Source organism: Microtus pennsylvanicus, chromosome X (assembly GCF_037038515.1).
Source record: "Microtus pennsylvanicus isolate mMicPen1 chromosome X, mMicPen1.hap1, whole genome shotgun sequence".
In the NCBI taxonomy this organism is placed as follows: Eukaryota; Metazoa; Chordata; class Mammalia; order Rodentia; family Cricetidae; genus Microtus; species Microtus pennsylvanicus.
Window position 1 is genome coordinate 79316555 of NC_134601.1, and position 21453 is coordinate 79338007.

General features: G+C 36.8%; 1 protein-coding gene and 1 pseudogene across 1 annotated transcript in view; one reads left to right on the forward strand and one right to left on the reverse strand.

Moving 5' to 3' along the window:
• The first annotated feature begins 2882 nt into the window (after positions 1-2882).
• LOC142840753 (charged multivesicular body protein 1B2) overlaps positions 2883-21453 on the forward strand; it is a 40968-nt gene continuing 22397 nt past the window's right edge. Inside the window, exons 1-2 of the mRNA XM_075957333.1 lie at positions 2883-3051; positions 11586-11683. Coding sequence (XP_075813448.1) covers positions 3036-3051; positions 11586-11683 — 114 coding nt within the window. The 5' untranslated portion in view covers positions 2883-3035. The remainder of the gene's footprint in view (positions 3052-11585; positions 11684-21453) is intronic.
• Positions 11863-15816, reverse strand: LOC142841587 (tetratricopeptide repeat protein 32 pseudogene; annotated as a pseudogene).

Sequence of the window (21453 nt, forward strand, 5' to 3'; positions counted from 1 at the left end):
ATCAAATATTAAGATTTTAGTAGTTAAGATTATTTTATAAATATTTTCATTTAAAAGGCTTATTCATGTAACTAACTCAATTATAGAACTAACCATGATTAATCATGAAAAACACTCAATTTCCTGAGGAATTATTATAATTTCCCACATTAGCTTTGTTTAGGCTAAGTTTTAACACATGCAATAGCTATGGAATCATCTTAAGACAAGGTATTCACTCTTTCTTTAGATCTTCATCATTACTGCAGAAAGCCATAGAAATTACAGTTCATCCTTCCAAGTACAAGCAGATGAAAATAATCATATTTTACTCTCCCACATGGGACTTAGACTGCTGTATTTAAATCTTCATAGATAGTTTGGCCCCCAAAAAAGCTATGGATAACCATAGTAAAAAGGAAAAGGAAGCAACCTATTTGATGAGACAAGGTAGTAGGTTTTTGCTACACCCAGTAGAAGGCAAAAAAACAAGATTATCCCAAACAAAAGGAAATATGATTATAATAAAATAAGTAAATAAATTTGCCTAAGTTTACAAAATTTTTTTACAAATATCACAGGGCATTTTGAAAGTTACTCTTCATCAAAATATATGTTAAGCACATATATTTCTAGAGGTTACAACAGCCTAGAAAGAATCCAAATACTATCATTAGGAAAATGAATAAATTAATGATAAATTCATACAGTGGAATACTTTAGAGCAGCATAATAAATCCATCACCACTGTATATTTTAACACAGTTTAGCAACTATATGATGAGCTACAAAAGCAGGACAGGAGCACAAAGCAGTATGATTTCATTTATATAAGAAAATTAAAAAGCTGGTTACTCTAATATATTGATTCAAAATGCAAACACTACAGCAAAACTATTTTTTAAAAGTGGAGAGATTATATATGAATTCAAACAAGAAGCTGCTTCTGAAAAGAGTCCTGGAGTTAGGAACATCCTGCTAAGTGAACACAGGTGAATTCAGAGAAAATAGGATTATTTCCTGAAATTGGGTGACAGGTTACTAATGAATTACTTTGTATGCCATACACAGAAAACTGTGGTGCATATATTTTAGAAATACTGTTTAAATGTATCAAACACTTACTACATAATTCAAGCTGTAGTCTGTTTTCTGTACTTTTCTAATCTGCTTTGTAATCTTAACAGGGAGCCACTTCTTTCTATAGCAGCCATTCTAACACAACACACACAGAGTTTAAGCAGTTTCAATTTTTCTAGCTAAATTAATTTTTTCATAAAACTCACTTTAAAAACTCAGATAGTCAAGGAAAGTATGAGGATAACTTTGGCATTCAAAGCATTAAAGACCTCATTAAAAATAAAAAAAAAACTATTAAGTTTAGTGCAGGCTATACAACAGGTTTTTTTTTTAACTTAAGAGTATTTGCAAGAGCAAATACTCTCTTTAAACAAGTATCTTATTTAATAAATAGTCTTATTCCAAGAAGATGACTGTTGGGAAATTCTATAATTTGAAAAAAATTAAGATTTAATATTTATTTTTATACATTATATACATGTAACTCTAACAATCTCACAGCTTTTAAAGCCTAGAAGTGTTTAAGTTTTGGTAGATTGTCCTATGGTTTTACTGACAGAATGATATTAAAGATAGTAAATGCTAAGGGAAAAATCTTTTAAAACATACCTTTACCTTTATCCCCAAATTTTCCAGCAGTGAATACAACTGTGGAACTCACACGGAAAACTGATAGAACTTCCAAAGTTTTACTTTTTATAACCTAAGTTCTGTTCTTCAACTATAAAGTGAGACACAAAACTAAAAATAATCTTTACACTGTTCCGTCTATTGAAATGATTTCTAGATTGCACTTCCTCAGAGCCTTGTCTTGAGAAAGGATTTTTTCCCCCTTTTTTCTTTAAAGAAGCACCGACAGTTCAGTTCCTAGTTAGAAGACAATCTGAAACTCATTGCCAACCACCATCAGCAAAAAACAAAATATTCCCTTTTAGAGCCAGCTTTTTTTTTAAAGAAATAATCCTAAGGATAAAAACATGTCATTTCCACAGGTTGAATTTAAAGATGCAATAAATGACGAACTTCTAACACTTACAAATTACGATAATTATACCAACTTTCAAAGTTATATCTTAGTACATGTAATTTCTATCATAACAAAATTAAAACGTCCCAATAATGCTTAAGATTCCCTCTTTTCCTAAGTCCAGAGAGGACATCGAATACATTCACCTCTGGACATTTTCGTAAGTCGCATGTAAAAAACGCCAAGCACTATCTACTGCTTATAATAACCCACTCCCACCCATTATAAAGATTTTATATTAATTTTACATCACACATTGTCTATTCTAAAGAAAAGGTATTTTGCAGCAACATTTACCTTGTAAGCAGAGCCTCACTTTCCCCCTTCCCCTTCTAGCCTCAAACTCGAAGGATCAGAGCCTTTAGAAAACCTCAACATTACCAGCCGCACTAACCCCTCAAGCCCTTATTTTACACTGTTAGAATTTTTTTAAAAAGTACTTTAAAAGTCCTATACCTTTGTCTTCATCCTTTAAGACTTAAGTTCTGAGAAAAAGAGATGGGGGACGCCAAAGACAGTGTGAAATCTGAGGTTCGAGGTGGGGCAGGACGTTAAGCGGAGTCCCGGTTGACAAAAGAAAGAACTAGAAGGCTGGTGGGATGCCGGACCAGGTTGAGCGCAGAGTTATCCTGAGCGCACGTGAAGCTGCTGAGGGGGAGGGACCTTGGCGGCCACGGCTCTCGGATCTCCACCGCCCCCCAGCGACGGAGCCCGTCCTAACCGAGGCGACTCACTGCAGCCATTTTGGCGTCGTCCCAGACCCGCCTCTGTGGCTCACGGGACTCCACCCACCACTGCTTTCCGAACCGAAACAGGAAGTGGGCTCGGATCCCCACAAGCCGGGAGCAGCGCGTACCGCCCCGCGCCCTAGCGACCCGCCACCGGTCCAGTCCCTGTCCCGAGCATTAGAGCCCCCACCCCCCTCCGAGCCCCGCGAACTCGTGAGATCATGTCGAACATGGAGAGTATCCTTTCCAATGGTTGGGGGTGCTACGGGGCCCTGGGAACCGGGAAAGGGCAAAGGCAGGGGCGGGAGACACGCCCAGGGGTTTGACCTTTTTGGTCCGCGGGTGGCGTGCAGGCGCTCGAGCGCAAGCCGGGAGCAGCGGGGGTTTGACTTTTTTCCCCCTCCTCGCTGCTGCTGCAGCCGCCGCCGCCATCCTAGAATGCGGGGAGGGTCAGGGAAGCCTGTGGACAGACGGAGATAATTGAGCCCGTCCCGCTTCTTGTTGAGCACTTCTGTCACCTGCCTTATCAGTGAATTTTGTCATCTTTGAAATTGACAGGGAATGGTGCCAGAACAGAGGGGAGGCGGCTGGAGTTTGCCTATGCTTGCTGTGAGGCGGAGATGTTGGGTTTGAGTGCTTTGCGTGGACGAATAGTTTCTGGCGAGCTGCCCTTTTCCGATTGCAGGTGACTGAGGTGATAAGGTTGAGCAATTGCCAGGAGCCCTCCCCACTAACTGTTGATTGCTTTTTGAACCTGCTGCATGCTAATTTAACAAACACTTGAGGAAACTGAGGTCATTCCTGAAGCCTTGAAATCTCATCAGCCATACCTGTGTGGACACTTAGGGGATAAGAATGAAGCTGCCTCGTGATGTCATGAGTATGAATGTTTTTTTCACTACTAAAATTCCATCACAGCAACTCCATGTTGCTGTAATTCTTACTTCTTCCTGAAGTTGGCATTAGAGGTAGAATAATTGGCTTTTTCTTTCCAGGCCAAAGTGGCAAGAAGGTAAAATGTAGCTAACTGTTCAGTAGCTCATTTTAGAAGGTGTTTTGGTTCATTAGTTTATACAGGCAAACTTTTTGATGAATTAAATTTTATGTCACACATAAAATTTTGCTAACATAACTTGTGTAGCACTAGCCAAAATATGTCGAAAATTAAAATGTTATCCTTTGAGGAAGGATGCAGATAGGTCATTTCATTGAAAAGAATAGATGATTAAGAAAGGCCCAGTTTCTACTGCACTTTAGAAATAGTAATGAATGTAGTGTATTTTTAATAATACTGTAAAGTGAAGGGCTCAGAATTATGAGTCAGAAGATAAGTTTTCTTTCCCCCATGTCCAAAGGGGAAAAAACCGAGTTAAGGCATGGCATCCATCCTCTGTCACCCACTTGACTCATTCGGAAAGTGTATTAACTGACCTTTCAACCCTAGGAAGGTATTCTTAAGGTAAAAGGAAATGGTAGTGCCTACCAAATTGTATTTTTGACCAAACACTGATGTGTGAGTTATTTGAATAGCTTAAAATTGTTAATTCTTTTCCTAGAAATTTGGAAAGGATCGGAGCTAGTTGACTAAACCATATACCTATATAGTGAATACATGTGCGTAAACATACATACTACTTCCAACTTTTAGCAGCTTTGGATCTGGGGGCCAGAGGTCACATATATATGAACATAAATACTAATGCAAAATAACTCCTACTGAATCATATGAATGATGATGTGTGGAGTTAAACTAAATGGTTTAAAATTATGTGGACAGTTTTGAATATTACTGCGTGCCTTTTTTTTGCTAGGGATATTGTCTGTAGCCATGATTATTTCTATGCATTCTAACTTGAAGGAGGTTATGAACCAATGAAGTTCATGATAAGTACTGGACTTACTCTGAGTTCAAAAAGGGAGTTCTGGACAGCTATCACCCGGGGCTATGTGTACATAAAAATAGCTAGCTCCTTAAAAATAGCTGTTAGTCATTGCAGATCTTATGAATCACTTTAAATCCTAAAACAGAACGAGTTATATACTGGTACCAGACTTGCGAGACTTGATAAAATACACTATGATGTATTTTTTATCAAGGTACTGTCAACATAAATAACCATTCTCACTTGAAAGGGGCGGCCTAGTTAAATATGAGTGAAATATGAGTAATCACGGCCTAAGGACATAGATTCAGGATTTCCCAAACTCCATGTTCCAATGTGGTGATAATTTAATGCGTTTTGATAGTAATAGAATAAAGTTGTAATTCGAGACTCTTTCCTAACGTATCAGTGGAGACATCAGCTAGATGGGTCACAGCAAAGAGGGAAAATCCCAGCCTCAGATATATCTGAGAACAGTCAGCCTTTTGCTTGGTGGAAGCTGCTGATCTGTTAATATATTTCAGAAAGTTTTATCTGTTAGTCACAGGATATTAGGTCAGCCAGGTGGCCAAGGAATGGCTGTTAAGGGGACTAAAGATAGCCCAAGAGAAATTGTAAAGCAGGGCCCGGACCTGCAAAATTCCAAGCTCTCCACAGTCAAGGAAACTCTAATCAGTTAAGTCAACCTTTCTGAAGGGTCAGTGGGAGGCATAGTCTCTTTACTGGAATTAGTTCCAGTGTTTACAGTATCATTAAATTGGTTCCTTGCTAATATGTACGTAATTTATGGCTTGTGGGATCAACAGAATGCTGTCATTTACAAGAAGTATTAAACATTACTTTGGGTCTTCCTTTCCATACCATTTAAAGGACAATTTGAACAATTCCCTGTAATTGTTAAAATACAATGTATGACCTAAGAGATAAGCTGCTTTTGAGTTCCTCTTTCTTTCTATATTCATTAGTTACTCCATGCTTATCCATCTGTAAGTTTATGTTTTCAAATTAGTAAAATTATCTCTAAAGTTGCTTTTAGTTCAGATGACCTCACCTGATTCTTTGATTCCAAATTTACCTCCCTAAAACATACACAGGAGTACTTAAGGTGCTTACAATGCCAGAAAGGTAAAAGGATAATGCCACTTATCAAATAAATGGCCCGTGATATTGGTACCACTGTTTTTATCGTAGGACAGCTATTAGTGGAACAACTAAATAAAGATTCATTTCTAATTATTTTAATGTGTGTTTATGTGTATGTCTGGGTCTGAGCACATGAATGCAGAGACCGAAGGAGTGTCTGATCCTGGCAGAGCTGTAGCTAGAGATGATTTTGACTTACCTGGCATGGGTACTGGGAAACTCTGATCCTCTGCAGGACTGGCAAATGCTAACCATAACTGAGCCATCTCTCACGAGAGCCCAGCACTCTCCTGGAAACTCTTTTTTACCTCTCACCTGTATTTTTTTTCAACCTCTACTTCTGTTCATCAGGAATCGTATAATCTAGTTGGTGGCATTTGTAATAAAATAGCTTCCAAACTACTGTATTTAGAGATCTTACTATCAGCTTATAGTGAACTGTCAGAGATTTTCTATAGTAAGGAGATGAATGCTATTTTAAACTAAGTCTTCTTTAGATACAATGAATTCTTGGAATCCTAATGATTTTTGAAAAGCTGTAATGGAGAAAAACAGTGTAATAGCGCATACTAGTTTTGTATAATGCTCTAAAGACAAACTTGAACTTTTGATATACTTTCTAAATAAATTTCTTTATTAAAATTGAAATTTAGTAAATGATAATATTACTTACTGAATGCATACTCTATGCCAAACAAACACTAACTTTTTATTCTAAATTGATTTTTTAAAACGTGTAATGTTAATCCTTCCCTCTTAAGAAAGTTAAGAAAAAGAGTAAAACGTTCCTGAGAGCCTTCTATTTGACCTAAGATACTATAAAGTTATCAGTTAAATTCCTCTTTTCTTTTACTGCAGATGCCACTATCTAAAAGTTAACATTAATGATTTCAGGTCATTTCTTTATATATTAATCATACATGTATACTCTTAAGGTATATTGATATATTTCATGTTTTTAAATGGTATATATGTAGTATCATTGCTATTTTTTAAAATATTGATTATGATGCATCAGTATATTTAAAAAGCATTTTCATTCTTATGTAGTTTTCCAGTGTATTATTTTATCACAATTTACTTATTTACTTTTTTGGTGATGGGCCTTGAGATTAGCTTCCCTTTCATTACAAAAAATACTATGATCATCTTTTGAGCATATATTCTGTGTAGACTGGCAAAAATTGGGATATCTATCTATCTATCTATCTATATATATATATATATATGATTACTGTTGTTGTGCTTGAGAATATATACACTTTAAATGTTCTTTGGATACATATATATTATCTGAAAATAATGGTTTGGTTATTTCTTTTATAACCGGTACTTTTCATTACTTTATCTTGTATGCATGGAAATACTCCAGAATACTGTTATAATTTAAGAAAAATTAGAGTAAGATCACTTCCTTATTTTAAGAAAAATTCTAACTAGTCATGATTAGTCTGATGATTGTAATAGATTTTGATTAGATACACATTCATTTTTAAAGCTTCACCGTGAATAGCCTATCTCTGTGTATATTTGCTTATTAGTTGAATATTTGGTCTTTATGGTCCTTCTTTGTGTACTAAGATTTTTACTTATATTTTCCTTAACTGAATGAATAAAATGCATGGATAGTTTTAGGTTTCTAAAATGTTAAACTGTCTTTGGAGTCTTAAGGTAAACTCATCACAATTATGAAGCATCTATAATATATTGCCCATCTATAATGATTGCCAATATTGTGTTTAATATTTTTGAATCTTTGCTGACTCCGGCCTTTAATTCAAGTCTGGTTTCAAGGTTCAAAAGTGTTCTTTCCTTTTGCTAGTTCTTTGAGAAGTTTGTGCATGGTAAGAATTGCCATCTTCTTAAAAAATTGAAAACTCTACCAATAATACCTACCATCACCTCTGTTCTTATGTTTCTTATTTAAATGTGAAAATATTTTAAAGTGTTGCATCAGAAATTCTGAATTATTGAGACTTTATTTAGTTCATTTCTTTCACTGATCTAGTATTATCCATTTTGAAGTATTTTACAAACAGCTTCCAAGTGTTTTGGCTAAATGCCCTAATGTATTATTTTAAAGTATCTTTATCTATAGTTATATTCCTTTCCTTATTCTATTTATGCCTCCTCTTTTTGCTTGATTAGTTACTACACAACAAAAAATATCAGATTTTACAAGAATCTCAGGAGCCTACTATATCTTATTCCTGATTTTACATGGTAAATGTTTACATCATTAATTTTCAGTCTTCCTTTGTGTCTGAGAGTCCCAATTAACTATATTTCATAAGTCACAATTCAGTCATTTGTTGTTATTCAATACTACAGAAAACATTTTTTTCTTTTTAGTTATATATAGATAAATTTTTAAGATTTCAAACAAAAGTTCTTAATTTTTTTAATTTTAGCTTTAGGTTCATACAGAAAGGCGTAAAGAAATCAAATATATTAACTACTAAGTTATGTTCAGATGAAAGATTTTTTTGGTATTTATTTCAGTTTTTATTTATGGCCCAATGAATAAGTTTTCTATATCTAATATGCTTGAAGCATGTGTTCTCAAACTATTGGGGCAAGGTTATTAGATTTTCTCCATGTCATTTTGTCTTTCAAGTTTTTTATTTGGTTGTTCTGCAAAATAATGCATTTCATTCTATCATATCTATCTATCTATCTATCTATCTATCTATCTATCTATCTATCTATATATATATATATATTCATATGTTTTTCCACTAGCCTCTCTTCTCCTTCCTCCTCCTGTTGCCTTCCTTTCTTCCCCTGAATAGTCCTTCTGTTTTCATGTGTTAATTTTATACAGTTAAAACCAAATTACATCTCTTATTTACTTATGAGTGAGTCCTTACAGTGCTAATCTTTCTGGGTCTGGGTTCCACCCTCGATATTTTTTTTCTGGATTCATCCATTTGCCTGCAAATTTCAAGATGTCATTTTTACTGCTGAGTAGTACTCTATTGTGTAAATGGACCACATTTTGTTTATCCATTCTTCAGTCGAGGGGCATCTAGGTTATTTCCAGGTTCTGGCTATTATGCTGCTATGAACATAGTTGAGCAAATGTCCTTGTGGTATTATTGAGCATACTTTGTGTATATGCCCAAGAGTGGTATTACTCAGCCTAGATATAGTGGCGGGGAGACCTTGGTTCTGCCTCAGAGTAATATACTATATATGGTGACTTCCCATGAGAAGCCTTACTTTTTCTGAGGAGTGTATTGGGGGTGAAGAGGAGCAAGGTAGAGGGTGTAGGAGGATGAGAAAAGACTTATTTATTTATTTATTAAAAATTTCTACCTTCTCCCATTTCCCTCCCCCTCCCCCACTTCTCTTCCCCCCTCCCTCTCCAGTCCTAAGAGAAGTCAGGATGCCCTACCCTGTGGGAAGTCCAAGGTCCTTCCCCCTCCATCCAGGTCTAGGAAGGTGAGCATCCAAACAGACTAGGTTCCCAAAAAGTCAGTCCATGCAGTAGAATCAAAACCTAGTGCCCTTATCATTGGCTTCTCAGTCAGCCCTCATTGTCAGCCACATTCAGAGAGTCCAGTCTGAATCACATGCTCATTCAGTCCCAGTCCAACTGGCCTTGGTGAGCTCCCACTAGATCAGTCACACCATCTCAGTGGATAGACACACCCCTAGCGGTCCTGACTTTCTTGCTCATCTTCTCCCTCCTTCTGCTCTTCATCTGGACCTTGGGAGCTCAGGCCAGTGCTCCAATGTGGGTCTCTGTCACATGAGTGAAAATACGTAATGTTTACCTGTTTCCCATTACTTTTTCGTTTTCCTTTTTAGTTCCCTTCTGACTTTTATGTACTATATGTATACATGTGTAGGCATGTCTGTGTGTAGAAAAAGAGAAAGTCCACAGAACATAAAATATGTAATATCCATCTTAATCTGGCTTGTTATATTTAACAAGCTATGATTGATATTTTTCATTTTATTTTATGTATATGTATATTTTGCCTGTATTATGTCCATGAACTAAATATGTGCAGCACCTGCAGAAGCCAAAATGGGACATCAGATCCCCTAGAACTGTTGATAACAATAGTTACCAACATTTATAAAAATCATTTTGACCTTCCATGTGGATGCTGGGAATTTAACCCAGTTCCTCTGGAAGAGCAGACAGTTCAGTTAAACACTGAGCCATCTCTTTAGCCTCTTAAACCTAGTTTTTAATCGGCATCTTTCATAACTTCTATGTCCCCACTTTGTCTTGTTAGTTGAGTTTTGTTAATATTGTCCAAGTTTTTTCTGTTTGTCAGTTTGTGAGCACACATATAGTTTGCAGCTATGCTATAGGTATATTTCCTATACCTTTGATTATTAGGTCAGCTTGTGATTTTTATGATGAGCCCTCTTTCTTGATTCCAGATACTTTACTGACTTTTTGTATTTTAATTGATACTAATAAACTCGTGACTTCTTATTTTAGAATATTGTTTGATTATTTTTTCTGTGTTTTGCCATCTTATCATCAATGTCCTTGCATTGTAAACTCCTGTATATCATTTGGTTTATTATTTTTTAATCCATCATAATTTTTGAATGTTTCTTCTTGTTGAATTTTATTTATCTTCACTCATTTGTGTTTGCACTACAGTACACATGTACAGGTCAGCCTTTGGGACTCAGTTCTCCTCTTCTTCCTTATACAGACATAGTCTTTCTTAATGTTTCTGCTGCACTGTGTATTCCTGCCTAGCTGACCAAGAACTTCTGGGCAGTTCTCTAGTCTTCTCTTCCTATTTCTCAGTAAGAGTTTTGAGATTACAGATGCATGCATACCACCCCGTGAAGCTTTTTAAAGTATGTTCTGGGAATGGAGTGCTAGGAATTAAACTCGGGTCTTATAGAAGAGCCAGCAGTGCTTTTACCCACAAATTCAGTCCTCTAGCCCAAGTACTCCAGATACTATAAAACCATCTTAGTCGCCTTCTCCCTGTAATTCAGATCTGTATTCCAGGTAGCTCATCTTCTCCTCAGCTTTCTTCAGTTTTGTTTTACTTGTAGTGGTTGGTTTTATTGTTCAACTTGACACAAGCTAGTCATCTGGGAAGAGAGAACACCTGTAGGCAGCTCCCTGAGGCATTTCTTGATTAATGATTTAATGTTTGTTCTGCTGTCCCTGGGCACATTGCCCTAGGTGATAATAAGAAAGCAAGGCAAGCGAAGCAAGCTAGTAAGCAGTTACTCCATGCTCTCTGCTTTAGTTCTGCCTCCACATTCTTGCTTTGCCTTCATATTGGTAAAGTTTCTCAGAGCTTTCCAGTAGAGTTTCATTAGTCAACCACCTTGTCTCTGTAGTCTCCAATTTGTGACACTTATTGAGTTGTTCCTTGCTCTTCATGAATTTGATTCTTAAAAGGTTACAACAAATGAGTTTGTTTATAGCAACAGTGCCATGATGATGATGCCTTCCTCTCTTTCAGAAAGATAATAATATGGACATGCTTTCTTACTGATGACACTAAACGCCTAAAATGCAGTCTACCCAGTTTCTTTGGAATAGTTATTTTCCTTTGTAATTAATATTTTATTTTCTTGATTTTGGATGAAAGGAAGTTTAAAAGAAATAGTTCTCTTTCTGAAGTTTTATGGTTAGTTAAATTATAATACTATCTGATCTTTTTTTTGATGATTTTTAATGTCAAGTTTGTGGGTCTTTATGCTAGAAAAATGACTTTTTGACTAGCTGGCCTTAACCTATATTTTCAGAACACTTATTTAGCTTGAAGTTTGCTGCAAAAGAACTTAATAGGAATGCCAAGAAATGTGATAAAGAAGAAAAAGCTGAAAAGGCCAAGATAAAAAAGGTAGACTGCTTTTAATATTTTTACTTTTTTGATTTAAATATTTTACCATAACAATGTACATTGATATTACTTATTTACTCTATTAAGAGATCTAACCAACATGGTCTCTCTTGAAATGAATAACTCTGATTAAACAATTATTTTGCTTTAACTTCTAAAATGCAGTCTCTTACATATAATCAAAATAGTTCCATGTATATCTTAGTGGAGGTTTAAGGATCATGAGTTAAAATTTTAATAAATTAAAAGTTTTGGTAATGCCGGGCGGTGGTGGTGCATGCCTTTAATCCCAGCACTTGGGAGGCAGAGGCAGGCGGATCTTTGTGAATTCGAGGCCAGCCTGGTCCAACAGAGCTAGTTCCAGGATAGGCTCCGAAGCTACAGAGAAACCCTGTCTCAAAAATCCAAAAAAAAAAAGTTTCAGTAACTTTTCTCAGCATTTCTTCTTTGTCTAAAATAGTCTGTCTTAAGCTCAAAATAGCATCTTGAAATTCAGGATTGAGGTCTAGTGCTTTCTTGAAATCTTCCAAAGCTTTGTCAAAATATCCCAGCCTAAAGCATATCAAGCCCCTGTTGTAATACGGAACTTCAGAGTTGGGCAGGGTTTCTACGGCAGATTTGTAGTCGTCCATGGCTTCATAAAAATCAACACTGAGGTACTTGGTTTGTCCCCTGTTGTTATATGTGATGACCAAATCCTCGGGGCCGCATTTGCTCCTGCAACTCATGCACTGGCCAGTGAAAGCCAAGTACAGTGCTTGTGCCTAGGAAAACTTGCCCCTGGCGAAGCGAGCCTGGGCCAGCACCAGAGTGGCTGGTCTCTGGGCTCTCTCAATACGGCAGCTGGGCCATGACCACCTTGCTCAGGTGGAAGCAGAACCACCAATATTTTTACCTTTTAATTCACAAGAGAAGTACAAATAGATATGGAAGGGGTAGTTAATTGTATGTGTCATCCTACATAGTAAATAATGCCTTCTTAAATGTTTTTGTTATGCAAATATAGATCACAAAATTTTGTAATTCTTGTGTTAGTAAAAGCTGTCCTGAGCTAATTTCATTCTTCTTGAGAAGCTGGTATATAAAATAATATTTCTTCTTTCGGCTGATTTTAGTGTCTATACATTCTAAGATGTTTATCTAAACATTGCACATAATTAATGTATATAGTGTTTTCATATGTACTAGCAGGAGTCACAGGGCACTGCAGGTAGTTTCCCTAGGGATCTAGTAAAAGGATGCAAAGCAGACTCAGCAAATAGGGAAATAGGCTTACACTGAGTCTGACTTATTTCACTTACTATTATGCTCTTCAATCCCATACATTTTGTTGTTGTTTTGTGAGACAGAGTTTCTCTGTGTAGCCTTAGCTGTCCTGGAATTCACTCTGTAGACCAGGCTAGCCTCCAACTCACAGATACCCGCCTGCATCTGCCATCTCAGTGCTGAGATTAAAGGTGTACACCACTGTCCCACTGCCCGGATACACAATTTCATTCTCCTCTGTGGCTAAATAAACTCCATTTTGTGTGTGTGGAAAATAGTTTCTGTCATCCCGTAGTGGATACCTAATCTGATTCAGTAACTTGTTGATTGTGTATACTGCTGAGGTAAATATGAGTATGCACATTACTGTGTTATATGTTGATTTAGAGTCATTTGAGTATATCACCAGGGATAGAGTGACTCCGTTTATATTCCTACCAGCAGTAGTATATGAGGGTTCCATTTTCTCCACATCCTATTATTAATAATGTTTGGTTAATGATAGCAATTCTGAGCAGCTAAGGTGGAAATCTCAGTTTTGTTTTAATTTTTATTTCCCTAGTGACTAAGGATGTTGAACATTTTTTCTTAATGATCTGCATGTTTTTAATTTATCTTTTGAAACCTGTTTGCTCATTTTATTATGCCATTTATTGCTTGGACTATAAGCCATTTTTAGAATTTCTGGATATTATCTCTAAATCAAAGTTACTAAGGCAAGTAGTAGATTTAGAATTAAAACTTTTGAAGGATAATATTTTTAAGCATGCTGTGTTAGTTAGGTTGTGTGCATATGTATTTACATGATATTCTTTTTATTGTTTGAGAATTCCATACATACATATAATGTGTTTGGTTAAATCCACTTTCATTCCTTCCCCCTCAGTTCTTCCCATATCCCCTCCACTATTCCCTCAGAATTTCTTCTGCTTTCTCTTTAAACCCACAAAGTCTACTTGGTGATGCCCATATGTGCATTAAGTATAGGGCTGTCTACTGGTACATAGTGGGCCACATCCCTGAAGAAATCTGCCTCTTCTTTACCAGAAGCCATCAGTGGTGTATAGCTGCTCAACTAGAGGTGGGAGATTTTCTTCCTTGATCTTATGCACGTGTTGCACATGCAGTCAGTAGCATCTGTGAGTTCATGTGGCCCTGTCATATCAAGATAGTTGTGTTTCACTGTACTCACTTGCTACCTCTGGCTCTTAGTCTTTTTGCCCACTCTTTCACAATGATCCTGGAACCTTGGATTGTGGGTGTGTGATATATATATATATATATATATATATATATATATATATAATTTAGGGCTGAGCACACCATGGTCTCTCATTATCTTCATCCTGATTAGTTGTGTCCTTGTATTAATCACTATTGTAGAATATTACTTTAACTGTATAAAAGTGTGTTACAGTTGCTTATGCTGCATTTGTTTAACTAGGCAAAGATGTGTTGCTGTATTACCTTGCCAGCCTAAGGTACCTAATTGATCCAATAAAAAGCTGAATGGCCAATAGCTGGGAAGTAGAGGTGGGGTTGGCAGGCAGAGAATAAGTAGAGGAGGAATCTAGGCTCCAGAGAGAATGATGTAGAAAGCCAGGGAGATGCCTGGAGCCAGTCAGCCAGACAGCTACCAGCCAGTCAGTCATGGAGGAGAACATGCAGAATGAATGAAAGGTAACAAGCCTCAAGGCAAAACATAGATGAAGAAAAACAGGCTAATTTAAGGTATAAGAACTAGTGGAACAAGCATACGTTAAGACTGAGCATTCATAACTAACAATTCTCTGTGTTATGATTTGGGGCTGACAGTTTGAGAAAGCTATCTTCTGAGAAAGAAAGCTTCCCTGAAGAAAGTTGACAGTTGCACTGATCACTGATTGTAAAGAAAAGTATCATTAGAATAGGTTTAATACTGTATCCATTCAGCAGAGTAATAGTAGTAGTTTCTCCATTTGGGACTTTTGGTTTACCCAGCTATAGGCTCCTGGGCCCATTAAAGGTGCCAGGTGACAGGCATGAGTTCCACCTAGTGGAACAATCTTCAATCTAATCACAAACTGATTGCTTACTCCCATATCGTTCTATTGCACTGGCAGGCATCTCTTACCAGGCCACTCACTGACAGCTTAGCTGGCTAAGACTATTAATTACTTAATTCCCTCCATAGCATGAATAGTACCTTTCTACAATGAAAGCTAACCAGTAGGAATGATACTTCTCAAGTGTGTGGTGTCTTCAGCAATAAGGTCTTACCATCAAGATCAAGAGCAGTGACTATAGCTTGTAATTTTGCGGTGGTGGGGGTGGGGGAGGAGAGTATCTATATCCTAAGCTCCTTTTGAATATTTTGCCCTTGCTTGAGAGAATTATAATGGAATAAAATGGAGAAAGAGATGGAAACACTTGTGTGGACTTTGAATTTAAAGTAAAGAGTGAGGATAAAGGAAAATGCAGGACATGAATATGATCAAAATACATGATATACTTGTTTGAAAATACCTTGAGACCGACATTATATGTAACGAATATATGCCAATTACTGTCTCTGAACTCTGTGCAAACAATGGTATTTTGTGTCAGATTTTATTATAGGTTCAACCTTTCCTAAAATTCGTTTTCAACTCTAATAAGAAAACCCCCATAGACTTTTCATCAAGTATTTTTATATGCTGAGGATTTCAATAAGAATAAACCATGATTTTCTTAAGGTATCAAGTCCCAGGCAAGCACAATCATATTAATTGTATAAAATATTCTGCCTTATACCATTCTTCAGTTTACCGTTTATTTTTATGGACTTTCTTATCCTTTACTCCATCCTTAGTTTTCTGTTCCTCATCCTTCCTTATGTTCCAACTCATTGTTTATATTTTTACAATTAAAATGTGTCAAAATAATTTTCCATGGACATTTAAACATAGATTGTTTATACAAACCTATATTCCAAGAACATTTTGTGTATATTAAAATGCAAACTCTTTCCATTTTTTGTGTATGTGGTGTGCATATATGTAGGCATATATATTTGCTTGTGTGTGTGTGTACATGCGATCTTACATACATGTATGTGCAGGTATGCATGTATGTGGAAGTGTAAAATCGACATCAGGAATCATCCTAGAGCTTTCTTCCACTTTATTCATTAAGGTAGAGTCTTTCAGTCAAATATTGACATGAATGTGTTATAGCAGAAGTCAGCAAGCATACTGTGTAGTCTACACTTTTGATTCATTTTGCACTCTTTTATAAAAAGTTTTATAAGAAAAGTTAGAGAAAGGAAAAAAAAACACTGTACTTGTTGATTTATCAAAGAGGCTGACACATAATTGCCATTCAGGAATTAGCTTTAGAGTGAGGACCTTGGAGCTGTGATCAGATGTCAAGGGAGGATAACATGAAAAAGGAACAGTACATTGCATTAAAAACAAAGCTTTCCTTTAAAACTAATAGAGAAATTTCCTTTAAAGGTATGGTTGAAAGCAGAAGAGAGGGTAGGGGGCCTTCATGGACAGGATGATACGTGAGGGAATGTTCAGAAAAGAGAGTTTTCAGAGAATTCCCCAAACAAATGGGGATGTCTAAGTTCTACAATAATAACATTTGGTTTAGCATTATTGTGGGATAGCCTACATGGTAAGAATATTGGAGGAGCCAGGTCCTGGGGGGGCGGGGAGGCTATAAATTTGGTGTAAAGCAACTCAGCACAACCACAGAGGAACTTCTTAACTCTCTGTCCCCAGGAGAGAGAGAGAGAGAGATTCGTGGCCTTCCTTCTTTAGACTATGAAAACTGGCCTCTTATGTGACCAATATCATAAAGGGCCAGGCATATGGCAAAGCATATGACAGGCATAACAAGAACATGCAACATTAATTCCTGCATATATTTTGTGCTGCAATTAAGAGTTGAGTAGTTGCTGGCAAGGTCATATTACTGCAGAACTGGGAATTCCCCCGAGTTTTTGAATAAAGGAATCTAAGTTTAGGGACTCATGCCCTACCATATATTCCCACACAAAAACTAGAATCAGCTAGAAAGGTGAAGAGAATTTTTTTTTTTTTACAAAACCAGAGATCAGAGAAAGGATTGTTTAAAAGGGAGCAAATTTGGTAAACTAACCGAGAAAGGAATGGAAAACCAATTACCCTGAGTCTTTGTTAATGCTTTTATTAAAATGGGCATGAAACTTGTGTCTTGCCTGGTTGACATGAGGGTTAGGTGTGAAAACTGCTTACCTCTTGGGCCATTTGAGGAAGAAATAACTACATCCCATTACACTTGATTTTAACATTATACTCAATCACTTATCTTTCATTTTCTAAAATTCATAATAGATGTTTGAGATAGGAAATAGCTAACCAGATGGAATACTGTGAGTTTGCCTTTTAGTTTTCATTAGCTTTATGCAGAAATGAATAAATAGTACCATCTGTTGTTCTCAGTTGCTCTTTTAGTTTTGTGGCCAGGTTTTGGCCCTAAGCAGCTCTTTGGGTCATTTTTAACAAAACAGTGATGAGTAGGTTTTCCTTTTTATAATTATTTATTTTTAAACTTTTTTTAAAAAAGAAAAGCTATCTTTCTTTATTCTGTATGTTTTGTGTTTTGATTATTATATGGCAAGGGGATTTTTTTTTGATCCAGTCTAGTTGGTGTTCTGTAAGCTTTTTCTACCATCATAGGTGTGTCCTTTTTTAGGTTAGGAAAGTTTTCTTCTATGATTTTGTTGAATATATTTTTTTGTGCCTTTGAACTGGAGTTCTTCTCCTTCTATTGCTTTTATTCTTAGGTTTGGTCTTTTCGTGGTGTCCCAGATTTCCTGGATGTTTTTGAAAGAATTTCTTGGATTTAATTCTTTCTGTGACCAATGAATCTATTTCCTCTATAGTATCTTCAACACCTGAAATTCTTTCTTTTATCTCTTGTATTCTGTTGGTTATACTTGTCTCTGTAGTTCCTGTTCATTTACCCAGATTTTTTATATCCAGAATACCCTTGGTTTGTGTATTCTTTATTGCCTTTATTTCAGTCTTCAAGTCTTGAACTATTTGCTTCATCTGTTTGATTCTTTTTTTTCTTGTTTTTTTTGAGGGATTTATTAATTTCTTCCAATTTTTTATTTGTCTTTTCCTCCATTTCTTTAAGGGAGGTTTCACTTCCTCTTTAAATGTCTCCATCATCTTCATAAAGTTACGTTTAAAGTCATTTTCTTATGTTTCTTCTGGGTTAGGATGATCAAGTCTTCCTGTTGTATGACCACTGGGTTCTGGTGTTACCATGTTGCTTTTTAGGTTGTTGGATGAATTCTTGCATTGGCGCCTACCCATCTCTTCCTTCACATGAGACTGGCAGTGTCTTTGAGTCTTGGCCCAGTCCTTGCAGTAGCTGTCTGAGTCTTTGGGAACTGTTCTTGGTCTGCTCGATACTGTCAATGTCTGTGTCTCAGGGAGTCATTGAGGTCTCTCTAAGCCTGCTCTTTTGATCTTCTCACCTGGTTCACACTCGTGGTCCTCTCACTTGGTCTCCTTAGTGATGCAGTAAGCTCTTGGTCCCCTCAGTATTGTAGCAAGCTGTGTTTTAGAATTCCACTGAGGTTGCAGCAATGAATAGGTTTTAAAACTTCCTTGAATGAAAGTGTTTTTATTTGGTTATTTATTAATTTATTTATTATTAGCTTAAAATGGAATGTTTCCTTATGGCATTTTCATGTTTTAGTTTCGATTGTGTCTCTTCCCCTTGTTCCTCCATCGTCTCCCATTCCATGATGGACTCTCTTCTTACTCACGTCTCTCTAAGCCTCTTGTTATCTCCTTTATGGACACCTTTCTGGTTTCCTGGTCTCTACCCATATTTAATCCAACCTAAAGATACATACTTAACTATTAGAAGCTAAAACGATATAAGGTGTTTATCTGTCTCAGCTATAATTTATTTTTCTGTTCTAATCACACTTTGTAGCATTTAAATGTTTTAAATTGTCTGAGAGGAAATGAGGAGGGCACAGGAGTAGCTGGATGAAGGGAGAAGGTTCTAATATAGTATACATGTATGAAAATTTTAAAATAAATTTCAAAAAGCTTTCAGAAACAAAATAATACAGACAGATGAAGGGAAAATTTTGAGCTAACATTTTCTCATCTTGCTCAAAATATGGATGGTGATTGCTAAACAACAAACAATGAGCTGCCTTTTCTAGGGAAGTAGTGATGGGATTAAAAATACATGCCTCCACTACCCAGCTCTTCTGACATTTTAAATACTCCATTATTGCTTATAAATCTTTGTGGAGTTCTATCCTTAGGATAGATTTTAGTAGTAAAAATGCTACATAAAAATATTCTTGATTTTTTTTTACACCTTTCCAAATTATTAGATGTGAAAAGACTTAAGAGAATCACCATGATATGACAATGGGTCATTTTTTTAATCCATTTTTTCTAACTTTCACTTCAGTAACATCATGCCCTCTTTCTTTGTAAACTTTGGTCCCACTGTCTCATTCTCAAATTTGACTGATGCTCTTCCTTTCTAATTCATTAAGAAATACAGAGCTACAGTATTGAAAAAAGCTTGGTATTGGCATAAAAACAGAGAAGTCGATCAATGGAATCGAATAGAAGACCTTGACTTTAACCCACATACCTATGAACACCTGATTTTCGATAAAGGAGCTAAAAGTATACAATGGAAAAAAGAGAGCATCTTCAACAAACTGTGCTGGCAAAACTGGATGTCAATCTGTAGAAGAATGAAAATAGATCCATATCTATCACCATGCACAAAATTCAATCCAAATGGATTAAAGACCTCAATATCAGTCCGAACACACTGAACCTGATAGAAGAGAAAGTGGGAAGTACTCTACAGCACATGGGCACAGGAGACCACTTCCTACGTATAACCCCAGCAGCACAGACACTAAGGGCATCATTGAGTAAATGGGACCTCCTGAGACTGAGAAGCTTCTGTAAAGCAAAGGACACTGTCACTAAGACACAAAGGCAACCCACTTACTGGGAGAAGATTTTCACCAACCCCACAACTGTCAAGGTCTGATCTCCAAAATATATAAAGAAATCAAGAAACTAGACCGTAAAAGGCTAATCAACCCAATTATAAAATGGGGCACTGAGCTGAACAGAGAATTCTCAACAGAAGAAGTTCAAATGGCCAAAAGACACTTAAGGTCATGCTCAACTTCCTTAGCAATCAGGGAAATGCAAATCAAGACAACTTTAAGATACCATCTTACACCTGTTAGAATGGCTAAAATAAAAAACACCAATGATAGCCTTTGCTGGAGAGGTTGTGGAGAAAGGGATACACTCACCCATTGCTTGTGGGAATGCAAACTTGTGCAACCACTCTGGAAAGCAGTGTTTCGGTTTCTCAGGAAATTCGGAATCAACCTACCCCTGGATCCAGCAATACCACTCTTGGGAATATACCCAAGAGAGGCCCTATCATACAACAAAAGTATATGCTCAACTATGTTCATAGCAGCATTGTTTGTAATAGCCAGAACCTGGAAACAACCTAGATGCCCTTCAACGGAAGAATGGATGAAGAAAGTATGGAATATATACATATTAGAGTATTACTCAGCAATAAAAAACAAGGACTTCTTGAATTTTGTATACAAATGGATGGAAATAGAAAACACTATCCTGAGTGAGGTAAGCCAGACCCAAAAAGTGGAACATGGGATGTACTCACTCATATTTGGTTTCTAGCCATAAATAAAGGACATTGAGCTTATAATTCATGTTCCTAGAGAAGCTAAATAAGAAGGTGAATCCAAAGACAAACACATAGGCATCCTCCTGAATATTAACCTTCATCAGGCGATGAAAGGAGACAGACAGAGACCCACATTGGAGCACCAGACAGAAATCTCAAGGTCCAAATCAGGAGCAGAAGGAGACGAAGCACGAGCAAGGAACTCAGGACCGCGAGGGGTGCACCCACACACTGAGACAATGGGGATGTTCTATCGGGAACTCACCAAGGCCAGCTGGCCTGGGTCTGAAAAAGTATGGGATAAATTTGGACTAGCTGAACATAGCGGACAATAAGGAAGAATGGGAACTCAAGAACAATCGCAGTGGGTTTTTGATCCTACTGCACGTACTGGCTTTGGGGGAGCCTAGGCAGTTTGGATGCTCACCTTAAGAGACCTGGATAGAGGTGGGCGGTCCTTGGGCTTCCCACAGGTCAGGGAACCCTGATTGCTCTTCCAGCAGATGAGGTAGGGTGACTTGATCAGGGGAGGGGGAGGGAAATGGGAGGCAGTGGCGAGGAGGAGGCAGAAATCCTTAATAAATAAATAAATTAAAAATAAAATTAAAAAAAAGAAATATTTGATCACTATAGATAGCTGCTTTGGTTGCCATAGTCTGTCTTTTTCCTCCTTTAAAAATAGATGAACCGATTATGATTCTGATAATTAGGAGTCTTCTCTTTTCTGCTAAGGCCTGTTCCAGGTAGCATTACTCAGATAG